The sequence below is a fragment of the Lipophrys pholis genome (genome assembly GCF_963383615.2).
Source record: "Lipophrys pholis genome assembly, chromosome: 15".
Classification (NCBI taxonomy): domain Eukaryota; kingdom Metazoa; phylum Chordata; class Actinopteri; order Blenniiformes; family Blenniidae; genus Lipophrys; species Lipophrys pholis.
In genome coordinates this window covers 19,316,011-19,330,332 of record NC_137642.1, presented here as the reverse complement: position 1 = coordinate 19,330,332, position 14,322 = coordinate 19,316,011, and the positions used below count along the sequence as shown (strand labels likewise).

The 14,322-nt window shown below is 43.4% G+C and overlaps 1 protein-coding gene across 2 annotated transcripts in view; it reads left to right on the top strand.

The window, feature by feature from the left end:
- Window positions 1–14,322, top strand: part of peli1b (pellino E3 ubiquitin protein ligase 1b) — a 41,565-nt gene that overhangs the window by 24,621 nt on the left and 2,622 nt on the right. For both annotated transcript variants that reach the window (XM_080481338.1, XM_080481339.1), the window contains exons 2-6: window positions 408–721; window positions 7,297–7,426; window positions 9,626–9,727; window positions 11,631–11,828; window positions 12,376–12,564. In XM_080481338.1, coding sequence (XP_080337464.1) covers window positions 639–721; window positions 7,297–7,426; window positions 9,626–9,727; window positions 11,631–11,828; window positions 12,376–12,564 — 702 coding nt within the window. In that variant the 5' untranslated portion in view covers window positions 408–638. The remainder of the gene's footprint in view (window positions 1–407; window positions 722–7,296; window positions 7,427–9,625; window positions 9,728–11,630; window positions 11,829–12,375; window positions 12,565–14,322) is intronic.

Genomic DNA, 14,322 nt, shown 5'->3' with positions numbered 1-14,322 from the left:
TCTGAACAGCTACAAGTACTTCAATGGTGATTCCCACTGACCTTGCAGTTCACTGAGACTGGTTGTGTATGTTTGTTGCTGACGCAACATTAGCAACCCTGCTGAGTCATTCGAAGTAAATAAGGTCACAGCATTTTTGCTTGTAGACATGTTATCTGTCTGCACTTGGCATAAAACACCTCATGCTGGGATTAAAGATGGATTATTTACACATATCTGCATATGAAGTAACATTTAGATAATAGAAGATGGGAATATGCTTTTGTTGTTATCAACGACTCTGTGAGCTTTCCTCTCGCGTACAATTAGATTGGGTTTGAGGTACAAGTTCATGTTTAAGTCCTGTTTCTTCCCATTTTAATGAAACACACTAATCTTGTGTTAATCTTCCTCTTTGTGTCTGTCAGGGCAGGACAAGTGGCGCTGCGAGGGACGGGCTCATGAGGCATGAAAGGGTGGAGCTGAGGCTCAGCTGACCCTTCCCCTTCCTTCTCCTCTCCCCCAGTGCACCATTCGATCAGCACCTCCCCCCCTCCCCTCCCTTCCCCTCCTTCCCCCTTCCTGCCTCCCATCACCCTGTCAGATTGCACCCGTACGTTCCTCCTCCTCTTCCTCCAAACCTCAATTAGCCGTGCCCAATGTACTCCCCGGAGCAGGAAAACATCTCCACCACCGCCTCCACCAAAGTGCCAGTGAAGTATGGAGAGCTCATTGTGCTGGGGTAAGCAAGAGCAAGCAGCAGATCATCATCATCACACCTCCTCCACTGCCTTTTGTTTCCGGTGATTAAATGTGACAGCACAAGGCACCCAACTACATCACCATGGCCCTACGGAAACTGAAATATGAAACTCTCACAGCATCGTTTCCTGACATTTTATTGACCCAATAATGAGTCAGAATGATAATCTGCTGGTTTAATAAGTCATGAAAATAAGTCTTTAGGTTATTTTATGCCCCATTGTGTTTTGTCAATGTCATTTAAATCCATTGTGCTTACGTTTTTATTCAAATTTTGATATTTTCTTTATCAGTGTCTTGCAAATTAACATACACCTGAAGTTGTAACCTACAGGTGCATCTTCTGGGTAAATCAGGGATTTAACAAAACATGGGTTTGTAAGATAATTTTTACCATGTTAAGTAAAATGTATAATTATCACACGTCTCGCATCGTCAAGTCAAGTCAGTTCATTACATTAGATAGAAAAGAGCTAAATCGTTCCATAACACCGGTCAAACATGGCAGAATGAACATTTACTCAAGAAATTCCAAGTTATACCTTATTGTATACAATATACCAAAAATGAAAAAAATTTGACTATTAGGCATCAACTTGTTCGGTTCTTGACAACAATGGAGTCATTTCTCATAATGTAATTCTCATATAAATAATGAGTGCCAATTTTTTTTTAAGATACAACAACCAGCACACCAAACATGGGCAAAATGCAAATTAAACAAGGTTTTTCCTCACATTTTAAGTTTCTTTTTGCAGCAAATAATTAGCTGAATAATAATCTTGTGGGAATCTTTACAGCGCCGTTCTTGCACAAGGAGCACGTTTTTGTCGGTCAGCAGCAACATGCGCAAGATCACGTTGTGGCTGAAATCTTAAGAAAGATCAAAGGGAAAATTCTGGTAATTTTTATTAGGGTTTCATTTGCAATATTATTGAGATTAGATTTTTTTGGTTCAATTGCATTTTTCATCAGTATCTCAACAATTGGGTGACAACTGTGCATTTGAACCTTACCTGTCCATGCCTGCAATTTAATCAAACAACCATCAGAATTGCATTTATTAGTCTTGATAAAAACATCTATGGGCATGAAAACAGGATGTGTAAAAAATGCAAAGACAAATATCTAAATACTTCAAAAATATAATGAACTAACTCTGAAAAAATAAACAGAATTATAATTATAGAAACTATATGAGCTGGATCAGTGATCACAACAAAAATGTATTTTGAAGGATGTCTGCATGGTGGTATAGTTGCTAGTGGGATCCGTCAGCAGTAATCTTATTTAAAAGCCTGAACTTTCTGTAGGTGTACAGGTCCTGTAAAGATAGTAGATTGCAGCCAATCACTCTCTCAGCCAATAGAGTCATTATATCCGGAACGTATCAGGCCATTATAAAGCCAATGAGAATCATATGAGAGCCACACGTTAAGAGCTGACAGCAGCGACATGTCTTCAGAAAGCAGCTCAAACAGCTGTCATATCTTTGTCCGGTTGCACAGGGTCATGCACTCCGAGCACACAGTTAGGAGTTAGTGTTTTCGGAAGATGAGATTAGCCACATGGCTCGGCGCATTACAAGATGAGATCAGTTTTGGCTGACAGCAGCAGCAAACAGTTATCTAAAACGCTTCGACTGTCTCCTCCAGCAGAGATTTGTTTTGAAATAGGTCCACATAGTCAGCTGTAGGAAAAACCCTCCGCTCTGCACCACCCTGCATCTTCAGAGTGGACGACGAACAACTCCTCGCACACATCTAAACACGCTGACTTTCTCCAATGGCAGCTGGCAGTGAAGGACTTCCTCTATATGTCCGTCTCCTGTTTATTCCCCAAAGGGCCATTCCACTCCACTCCCCAGCCCGGCCCACTCCTGCTCAGGAATGCAGATGTCGGAAAGACTCCTTACACGCACACTTGTGCTCGTACAACGCCGACTTTTCATGTTGGTTTCACAGCTGACTCACAGTTTGTTGTTCGGGGTTGCGCTGTGGAACCATATTGTCAGGGAGAGGACCGTGGAAATTCTCCCCAGTGGAAAAACCCCCCCGCCACGAGCAGTAAAGCTAAGCAGGTCTGTGCCTTTACAAGGGAGAACCCGCGTTTTCCATCTTGCTCTGCTTTTTCCGCTCCTGGGTTTTGATTGTAGGTCAGGCCTCCCTCTTCAAGAGGTCATCGGGGGCATGTTTGCTCCATGACAGACAGTCGTGCACAGTGTTACGAGCCAGGCTACTCTTTAAACCTTTACAGGGTTCAGAGAAACGGCATGTTTTCAGAACATGCAGTGAAGGAGTTGAGCTTAACCCTGACATTAATAGAACAATCTATTCTTTCCTATCCTGTCCCGTGGTGGAAGACCAAGACGTCCTCTTCTACTTGTTTGCGATCTCTGCATTTATAAGGCCCTGTAGTTCAGCTTAGGAAAATACAAACAAATATACTTACTGCTCAATGGTAGAGAGCTGCAGAGGGACATAAATAAAAATGTTTGGATGTTTCAACTTTCATATTTGAACAGTTTGGTAATATCAACGTTGAAATCGGAAAATCAGGTCTCAGGCTAACTTGAAAGCAACAAACATGCGCTTCAGAGGCGCCATATTCTTGCCGATTGATGTGTATAAATGAGTAATTCCTAACGCTGCTTTGATGCCTTCATACATTTTAAAAGATGTCGGTGAGTTTCACAGAAACTGTGTCCTATTTATTTTGTTGCATCCAGAAATCTGCTAAAAGATCTGAACTCATATTTGCCACACTGTTTTAGTATGTTTTCACAAACTGACTGTAATGATATTGCTTTAACCCTTTTTAGCTGAAACACTTAAAATGCGCAAAATGATACTGTATAAATACCCTTGTGTGATATTCTTATCCAATCACACCTGTGAGAAACTTTCAGAACTGGATTTCTGTGTATGGCTCTGACATCCTTGTCTCCTTGCATGTTTTATCAACAAAAAGATGATTTATTTAACACACTGTGTACTTTTTTTTATTTTTTATAAATGAGCATATTAGCTTGTATTCTGTTACTGTCAATAACGTTCTACTGTTGGTGTGGAATAAATGTGGACGTTATCATTTATTGTCACTCATTCAATAAAGGGTGAAGAGGTGAGCCAGCTATAATATGATATATAATATGTAAACAATATGGTTGCATCCGTGATTAAATAAATCAGAATCAACATTTTTTTATTTTTGTAATTGTAAGCTGCTAGAATTCTTTACTTTTTTTCCATCAATACGTTTCATGTCTAATCCAACAGTGAAGGTTTTCATGGTTCTTCGAAATGATTGGCTTCAAAAGTAGTAAACTCCACCAATCTCAATGTTTGTTATTCCCGTGTTCACAAGAACAGACTTGATTGGTCAGCAGCTCATGTGCTTAAAGCCTTCAGTGTGTAGTTCAGGGTTGTGTCTGACCTCCTCACTAACCCTGGTTCCACATTACCATATTTGAAACCCAGCGAGACTAATGGCCTAATCCAGAGGAATGCTGCGGCGTCTCTGGGGGACGGTCTGTTTAGAGACACACTGGACATCCATGTGTCTTTTTTTTTTTTTTAAAGCAGTTGTGATGTCACTGCACACACCGCAGTCCCTCCAAGTCCTCGTTTGTCTCTCTGTGTGTTGGACATCATGGCAATTAGTGCAGCTTGTATCCTCTCAAATACAAATGGACTCACAAAGACATTTGAGGATTTAAAAAGACATTCTCAAAAATAACTGAAGCCAGAGTGTAAAGAGCAAGCTCAACACGTTTTCCTTGGAGTCGCTGAAAAATCCATGTGTGCACTAAACCAGAGGCCGAACTCTGTATGCACTTGAACTGAGGATCTTCTCACAGTGATGTGAGAGTGCTAACCACGACACCACCGTGCCAATCCTTCATTGTTAACAGAGGTCTGACTTCATTAAATGAGGCTGACGATGAGAGATCCCCTGCCACCACAGCACCACAGGACGGGTGGCTTTTAATTATCTGTGGCATTGAACCCAGGATTTACAAATCTGGCTAATCAGCTGACAAATAAACATAAATTAGTGAAAGTCGTACCCATTCTCGTACTCCTACTCTGTATGTGGCTTTTCCACGTGTTTAATCCCATGTAATTGAGCCCGTGGACTAGATAAAATATAGCTGACTGTGAGAAATGGCCTTCCACTCTGTGTTTATTGAGAGTGACATTAAGACAGATTTCAACATCTGTTTTGCCGTTTAATATTTACCTCTGAAGCACTGCGTGTTTAAAAAGCAAACGTACATCCTTGGCAGGTTCAGTTCAATAGCGTTGAAATGTTAACACTTGTAAACAGAAACGCAAATAGTGAGTCAGCCATGAGCCGTAATTACCCAGACAACCTGTCCGTGTGTTTTGATAGGTTTACTGTGTAAGTGGTAGTTTGCTGCTTCACACTGGGTTTCAGTTTACCCGTCTTTGGAGGGAATAAAGAATACAGTGTGTGTCTGTACCCTCAGACTAACTTTTTCCAAACTGTGGCTCCTTACGTGCCGCTGAATGAACGACCTGGAGGTGCACACATTCGTGAACACACGGATACAGCCGCTCACCTTTGGCCTTTTCTGCTGTTGTTTTGACAGTATTCGGATACATGTATTGACACGCACACAGACCTGCTACCCATGGGAACCTTGTGGTTTTCAACTCGACGCTTTGAGCGTCCTCCAGCAAGGCCGCCCTGCCCCTGTCCTCTGGATACGGGCTAAACTTCACCATGGTTACGCTCTTGCCATGGTTACTCCTCCCAAACGTTGCCACGACTCTGTCCCCTCACCATGGTTACCCATAAACCCTCGCAGCGTTGTTTGATCCCAGCAGAGCGTCTCTCTCACTCGCTCTCTCTCTTGCTCTCTCTCTCTCTCTCGCTCTGTGAGAGAAACACTCGGCTGCAGGCTGGGCGTTCTCACAACCTGCCTGCACCGTGTCCACTGGGCTCGCTACAGTGGGCGGGTTTCCTTCCGCTGTCTGATTGGTCAAAGACGCGCTCCAAATGGACTCGTTCAGCTGCAGAAGTTCTCCCGCACGAGTGTGTTTTATCACTTTGCAATCACATCCTCGCATTTAGAGGAGCCTTTGATTTCTGACCGTAAAATAGCCCTTTTGCTGTAGTAAAGCACCTTTAACTGCCAACTACCACCTTTTATGACTCTATATTTGATTGCATATACATAAAGTAACTGTTCGTCAATTTCCAGATGTATGCAGAGTTGCCTTGGTTTTTCTTCAGGAATAACTCATTGTATTGTCGGAAAAAGTGCTCAAGAGCTTACTGCTTTGGCTTGAGGCTTTGCCAGCACATGTAAAAAAAAAAAGGCTTTTAACACAAAGACTTCAATGTAAAACAAAAAAAATGGCAACCACTGTCTATTATTGATATATTAGCAGTATGTTTATACATTTATCAGAACTTTTTCCAGAAATTCTATAGAGTCCATCCCATTAGGAGACATTTTAAAGCTATAAATTTAGTAATTTTTGCGCTCTCGTATTATCTGAGGGTTGTTGCAGTCTGAATCCGATTGATTGCTGAGTGAAATCTGCAAAAAGCATTTCGGTCTTACGTTGTGACATCACACTGCTTCCACTGGGGTCAAGTACAGTTACAGTATATCGGCGGAGTCCGTAACGTCTGTGGCTTCTGGATGTCATAACAATGTTGAAGTAGGGAGCTGTGTTTATGCATGCGGTAATGTTTATAAAGCTGCGGTGCTCCGAGCAGGAATATCACTTCACGGTGGATGACGGCTCATGTAAAACATGTGTCTGCAGTCAGGAATCGAACCATCTGCACAGCTGCAAACGAAGGACTCGTCGTGCCTCACGTGTGCGCGATTCTATTCACTTTTTCTGTCTCGAGCCTGAACAATCATCAACTAACTTAACAATGTCAGATTGATAAGAAGTTCCAATTTTCCTTCTGTTGGTTATTGTGAAGGAAAAGGCAGGCGGGTCAGTTTGAGTCAAATCTCGTCACGCCACGCGATACCGATACGCTGAAAGCTTCGAGTGTTTTCTTACTTTACGATATTAAGCAACACACGCACACACGCTCGCAGAGAGATACAACGGGCCAGTCACAGCACTGGGGAGAGCCACAGAGACTCCATTCTGTGGAGGGGAACGCCTCTGTTTATTCTCCGTTCCTCAGCCATGTATCAGGCTAAATGAGTCTCTGTGTTTTGTTTTCTCAGCCTTCTCTGGGGTTATGTTTGGAGGGCTTTGTTGTTTATGGGGGGGGGGGGGTGTATGATTTGCTTTTGTGGAAGAAAAAAAAAAGTATGTATGAAAAGTATAGGCTGCTGTTTGTGCATTGTGTTTTTTGTGTGAGCGTGCTTGTAGTCTTAGGGGCATGAAGGGAGGGAACCACAACGCCTCAAGCATTTTCCACAATGACTCTTTTTCCACCTTATTATGCAGCAGTCCAGAAAATAATGCCCTGTTGTTCTCTCTTTGTGTACGTGTGTGTGTGTGTGTGCGTGTGTTTGTATACGTGTACGTTTTTGTGTGTGCGTGTGCGCAGGTACAATGGCTCTCTGCCCAACGGGGATCGAGGCCGCCGTAAAAGCCGTTTTGCCCTTTGCAAGAGACCGAAGGCAAACGGGGTGAAACCCAGCACAGTTCACATCGCCTGCTCTCCACAAGCAGCCAAGGTGACAGACACACACACACACACACACACACACACACACACACACACACACACACACACACACACACACACACACACACACACACACACACACACACACACACACGTATTCCGTCATTGAGACGGTACATTAACTTGACCTCAAAATTGATTTAATAATGATTCAACAAAGCTTTCCATTATAGTTTGAGCATTCCAAGTCATTTATTGTCATTTTGTTTGTATTCTCTGTGTATGAAAATTACATTGGCGTTGATTGTCAAACTACCACCAATAGTACCAAGCTCCCTTTATTGGTACATGAAGGAAAGGTGTATTTTTAGAAATACAGCTAATGTATTATCAAAATAACAAGTTAAATATACTTCCTTTAAGTTTGATGAAAAACAGCTTTTATTCTTTGTTTTGTGACAAAAAGGTTCTGCACCTTGTGGGACTGAGTTTGAGTTTTAGTGTCTGGTATGATGCTGCAGCTTTGTAGTGTGTCTGAGGCTCAGATAATCCTCACATTATCAATAAATATGTCTCCTTTGCGATCTTTCAATACTTAATCCTTGGCTACTTTATGTCCACGTTGCACTATCGCTATTATAGTAAAATGGCTACAAACGTGCAGAACAAAAAGTTTAAATATCAATTCATATTGTGAAGGTAGAGCAACAACTGATTAAATAGTATCAGATTAAATAGTATGAATTGTCCTTAGATGAACTACGCACATGCTTAAAAAAACCCCCAAAAAACCCAAAATACAACTTAATTACAGTAATGTAAGGTAGTTTTTTTTTTTTTTTTTTTTTGCTTGTATTTCTAGTAAATAGAAATTGATCCCCATGCCAGTGACTAAATTCAGGTCTTTCAGGCCTTTTTTTATACTTCAATTCTTTCCAGACGTGTTTCTTTGTGTTTGAGATGTTGAGATGTGCATTGATCTCTAAACATGCGTGGGCAGTTCAAAGAGCTTTACAGGCAGAGCAACAAGAATTGCAACAACATGAAAAACAGCTAAGAGAATAAGAACCATGAACAAATGAATGAGAACAAACAGAAAGTTGAATCATACAAACAAGAAAACAATTCAAATTTCATATTCCAAAAATACGAGAAACTAAATAGATTGTAAGCGTTGGGATACAGTGGAGTTGTAGCAGCAGCAAACCAAACAATCCATTGCTTTGTTTTGACACTTTTGTACATATGTATGTTGATGTATTTATGTGTCTACATGCATTTACTTTTCCCTCTTTCAAACAATTTTGAAGCTCTTTGAACTGCGTTCGTCTGAAAGCTGCTATACACATAAAGATTGACGGGGTACTTGCAGGAAAATCCCACTCTTATGCTTAAAAAAATAAAAATAAAAATGCTTCCCTTTGTAGGTGTGTGATTTTTTTTTTTTTTTTGTCTGACAACATCAAATAAAACACACCCAATTGAGTGGACGTGGCCTGCGCTGCTCCACCACAGGCTGCTGCTTCTTTCTTTTTGTGAAACTCCTGTTTGCTTTTTGTTCTGCCATATTAAAGTTGCACTCACAATGAATCGCAGACACACACACGCACCAAGGAAAATAAAGGGGGAAACCATGTTGGCATACAGATTGTTTTTTCTCTTATGCTTTTAAATGGCTTTAATTCTGTGTTTAACTTGAAAAGGCTGAAGGTTTATAAGGGAAACAAATGTGAAGGTAACCAAGTGATTCCAAAACTGAGCAGCAATCCTCTGAAATCTCTTTAATGATGAGGGTGTTGTAAGGTGTGTGGAACAGAGGGTTTTTTTTTTTTCTGGGGGCGGGGGTGGGGGTTAACATCTGTACTTAATGTGTTCTCTGTGGAAACCAACTTATACGCCCTCACTCACTCACACCGTGAGACTTAAAGCTGCAATAATTCAAAGAGTCTGGAAGAGAGATTGCCCCCACCTCCCTTCTGTCTTGTGGGTGGTCTGAAAGACGGTTAGGTCCGGCTAGTGTCTGCAGAACTGAAGCACCCCGCCCCAGCCACCCCACCCTTCCTGTGTGTATCTGTAAAGATGGCCGGGCGGATGTTGGAGGTGTTTTGTGCTATTAAACATTTTCAGACTGTCTCGGCATGCATGCAACACTTAAAGTGCAGGGTTTCTTTTTGGAGCGTTTCAGGACCTTTTCTTCCCTCATTTGACTTCCTCTCTAATTATTCGTCCTTCCTTTTCGTTCCACCAGGCCATAAGCAACAAAGACCAGCATAGCATCTCCTACACTCTGTCCAGAGCGCAGACGGTGGTGGTGGAGTACACCCATGACAGCAATACAGATATGTTCCAGGTAACAAAGCCCAGATTTTTACTTTTTTATTTTTAATTTTGTATCACCGACTCTGGAGTATTTACAACCAAATTACAGTCCTTGTGTTTCCCACCTCACCGCGCCGTTCACAGGTATAAAAGTGGAACTGATGTTTAAGAACTGTGCGGCTGTGTTGGAGCGCTGTGAGGCTCAGTGTGTGAAGAGAAACCGAGGGCTGCATGACGCCTCTCTGACAACGACGGGAAGTTATTTGTTGTGGTTTGGATCACTTATCGGCACAGTCGGCAGTGGGAGCCGCAGCGGCGGCTGTGACACACAGCGCATGGAGACAATTAAGATGCTTTAAGGCCTGATCGTGGCAATTTGTGGCCCATCGTACCGCACGGTGCAGAAACGGTGACTTATAGAGAGCGACACACTACACCATGCCATCAAACAATCGGAAATCTGAAATAAAAATTCCACAAATAATCCAGTGATAATTATGTACACCATCTTTACATGCTAAGTCAACAAGTCATCTTTCTTTGATTAGAGCCAGCATACAGGCAACGTCTACACCACAACGCTGTGATTGTGTATTGTGTTTGAATGCAAGGGTGAAGGTGGGTCAGATCAGGATCAGACACTCTGTGTGAATCTCTGCTAATGACGTTTTAAATGATGTCTGACGGAAGAGAGGAGAAACAGATGGGTTAGGGGATGAATAGATAAAGAAGGGCTTGGCAGGGGGTGGATGAGCTCAGAGATGACTGGATGAAGCAAGGGATGACTGAGGGAGGAACAAATGAAGAACGGGAGGGTTGGGTAGAGTGACGGATGAATGATGAGAGGTCAATTAGTGAAAGAAAGGTGGATTAAAAAAATATGATGTTGGAGGAGAGTGAAAGATGGACGTGAATGGGAGGGTGGATGAGAAAGATGAATGAGTGAAACGAGGAGTTGGTGGAGGAGTGACATCAATGAGATGGTTAGTCAATTTTGGAAGGATGATTTAAGAGGACGAATGGATGAAACTGAATTTGCACAGGGATGAATAGATGAAAAGAAGGATTTTATAGTAGTAGGGTAAGAGGATGAATGAATAATGGATGGATGAATGAGGTAGAAAGTTCAGGGAAGAAATAAATGAATAACCAAGATGTTTAAATGATGAAAAAGAAGGATGAACGGGTGAAAAGGGTGTGTCTGGATGAAATTAGTTATTGGTAGTGAAGGGATGAATGAAAGGAAAGACAGCATGGCATAGCAGAGAGGAGATTTCCCGCATATGAATGGATGAAACTGGTTGTTTAGGGAAAGAATGAACAATAAAAGAGGTTTGATTAGAGAAGGAAAGAGAAAAGATGTTTAGGGGTTAGACGAAGTAAAATTAACGGATGAAATGACAGGTCGAAATAAACGAGGAGGCAGTGACTGAATGTGGCAATGACGAATTCATGAAAAGAGGGTAAGCCAGAGGATGGATGAAGTAAGATGAATGAATGAAAAGACAGATTGTGAAGAAGAAGGATTGTAAGATAAGATGGTTTCTGGATAGAAGAGGATGACGAATGAACCGTTCTGGAAGGGACGGATGAAGAAATGAATGAAGAGAGAAGCCGATTGTGCCACAGTAGCAGAGGACAGACTGTCCTCGAGGTTATTACTGCTTTCATACAGTGAACAAACTTCCACATCCTTCAATTAGTTTTCTCGTGCCAGACTGGTAACGTTCACCCGCGTCTTTAAAAAAAATAATAAAAATTGGAACTTAATGGATTCCACGTTGCGTGCACTCTGCATTTATTTACCCGTCTTTGTCTCTATTTTGCTGTCGTTATGCTCTTTTCCCTGCCAGACGACGCAGAGGGAATCGATTATGACATTGTCTCATGGCTGGACCGCGTTGTTGACTAATCTTTCCGTCTCTCCCCACCAGATCGGTCGATCCACCGAGAGTCCGATAGACTTTGTAGTGACCGACACGGTGGCGGGAAGCCAGAGCAACGCAGACACTCAGTCGGTCCAGAGCACCATCTCCCGCTTCGCCTGCCGCATCATGTGCCAGCGCACGCCGCCTTACACCGCGCGCATCTACGCCGCGGGCTTCGACTCCTCCAAGAACATCTTCCTCGGGGTGAGCGGCTTTTTCATCTGGTGCTTCAGACACGTGTGGGCGAGTGTGCGAGAGTGAAAGGGAATAAAAAAGCAAGATGGAGTGAGAGGAAAGCCGGGAGGGGCGGGGGGTGGGGGGTGGGGGGGTGGAAGAGGAAAATAAACGAGTCACGCGGCTTCTGTTGTGGTAATATGTCAGGAGCTTTCATTTCGGTGTGATTCGTCATTGTGTTGACAGCGGAGGATGACGGCTGACGTCTTGTCAGAGCGCCCTCGGCTGCAGCAATTGTTCAGTACAGCAACAACAAAACACACTTTAATAATTCATTCTCTGTGTTGTATCCTGCGGCTGCAGCATACGTGTGCAGCAACAAACATTAGTGTGTAGAAGTGGGACAACAAGCACGTTCTTGATTTACTGCTGTGGCTCTTTACCGTTTTGTCCTTGGAGTCTCCCCAGTTTGTCTTCCAAGAAAGGCTGCAGACTCCTTTTCTGATATGTGCCATTTCAAGTGTGTTTGTTGGAGTCCTCGTCTTTAAGACGCCGCCCCGTGTCTTTGTCTCGCCAGGAAAAAGCTGCTAAGTGGAAGACGTCCGACGGTCAGATGGACGGGCTGACCACCAACGGCGTGCTGGTGATGCACCCTCGCACCGGCTTCACCCAGGACTCCAAACCGGGCGTCTGGAGGGAGATCTCGGTCTGCGGCAACGTCTTCACACTGCGAGAAACCCGCTCGGCGCAGCAGCGAGGAAAGATGGTGAGCAAGCACGCAGGATAGATATGTGGCGTCACTCTTCTCCTTCATTTGCACCATTTTTCTTTCCCACAAAGCTTCCCCGGGGGAATATTCTGGCTCTCACGCTGCTCGGCGCTTCTCTTTGTTCCTGGTTGTTCAGTCTCGGTAGAGTGAGGTTTGCCACTGAAAACGCCTGCTGTGGCTGAGAGCGATGCTCCGAGGATGGCGAGGAGTAAACAATGAGGTGACGCTTCCTGTCGAGCTCCAAACAGAAGGGAGGAACTGTAAATATGAATGCACCAGCGATCATCATCCCTCCATTATTCAGATTGCGATCACAGGAGCCGGTGTGATTGGAGGTGGCGACTGAGCGAAGGTCACAGTTCGCCCGTCTCTGACGTAGAGGGAAAATTAGAGTCGCGCTTTAACTGACGCTCCAATGACACAAACATTGTTTTCAACACGACATGTTGGCTCACAAACGAGCCATGTCGGCGTGAAACAAAACCGTGTTTTCACCTGAAACTTGGTCGTGTGAATTGGGGCCTAAAAAGCATGCCGTTGGATTGTGGAGGAAGCCGGAGTTGAGGAAACTGAGGTTCAAGAAGAACATGCAAACTCCACACAGAAAGGTGCACGACCATCCAAAATCAGCCCTAATACACTTACGTTTTCGAGCCTTTAAAAGACAAAGTGACAAAATGGCTTCGAAGGTGAAAAAGAAGCACGGACAATTTAAATAAAAACCTTTGAACGGTGCTCAATGAAAAATCTTTCTTTAGATCGTGTTTTTAAACAGAACAATAACTTAGTCCCCCCTTTTTTTTTTGGGTTAATCCTTATGATGCTAAAATGAAAAGTAAATTAGACCACCTGGCTTTGGTTTTTGGCTTCATCTGGGGACTGGCCCGGAAGCTTCACAGTTATTGGGGAAAAATCTGTTGGTCAGGCGGATGACGGTACTATCAATCATTTTATTAAAAGATTAAAAAAAAAAAGTGATTGTAATCAACTGTGTGCTGCCGTGTTTAATTAAAGGCAGAATCAAAGCCTGGCGCTCTTCTTCCTCATCTGCTTCTTCACACCGTCGTGCACGTTCTCACACTCTGTCGCTCAAGCCGCAGGAGCCCGACACCACCGGGAGGTTATCGGGATGCCATCTCCATGGCAACCGGCTCGCCGTGTGTAACCAGACCGCGTTAAGGGATCCTCCTGCTGATGTCACAGCCTCTCAGCCAATCACAGCCTCATCGGGCACTTATGTGATTGGAGTTTTTTTTTTTTTTTTTTTTTCTCGACTTTCTGGCGACCGCGTACACATCATCATCCTCATCATCATCCATGAGCACACAGTCGGCAAGTCCGCCGCTGCTCTAAACGTCCGGTTGTGACGTGATGTTCTTTTCTATTCAAGTGAGTGACTGCAGAAAAAGGTTGTTTTCTTGCATTTAATTCAACAGGAACTTGCTCCATGGTGAGAAGACCTCCCCCTGTTCCGTGTTTGTTTGAGGATTTTAACTTGATTGAAACATTGAGAAAAGCGACAACAAAAATCAGTGTTTAGTTGGACTGAAAGGTACAAAGCGGCTTCACTCGAGGCTCCTTCAGCTCCGGGAGTCACACGTCTCTCTAAGCGTGCTCTGCTTTGTCCAACAGCTCAAGGACTTCCTAATCGAATGCAGGGAAAATGTAGCATCAGCAACTTTGCCCAAAAGCTCCATGGCTGGGTTTGGAGTGTGTGTACATGAAATCAGTGTGTGTGTGTGTGTGTGTATCCTG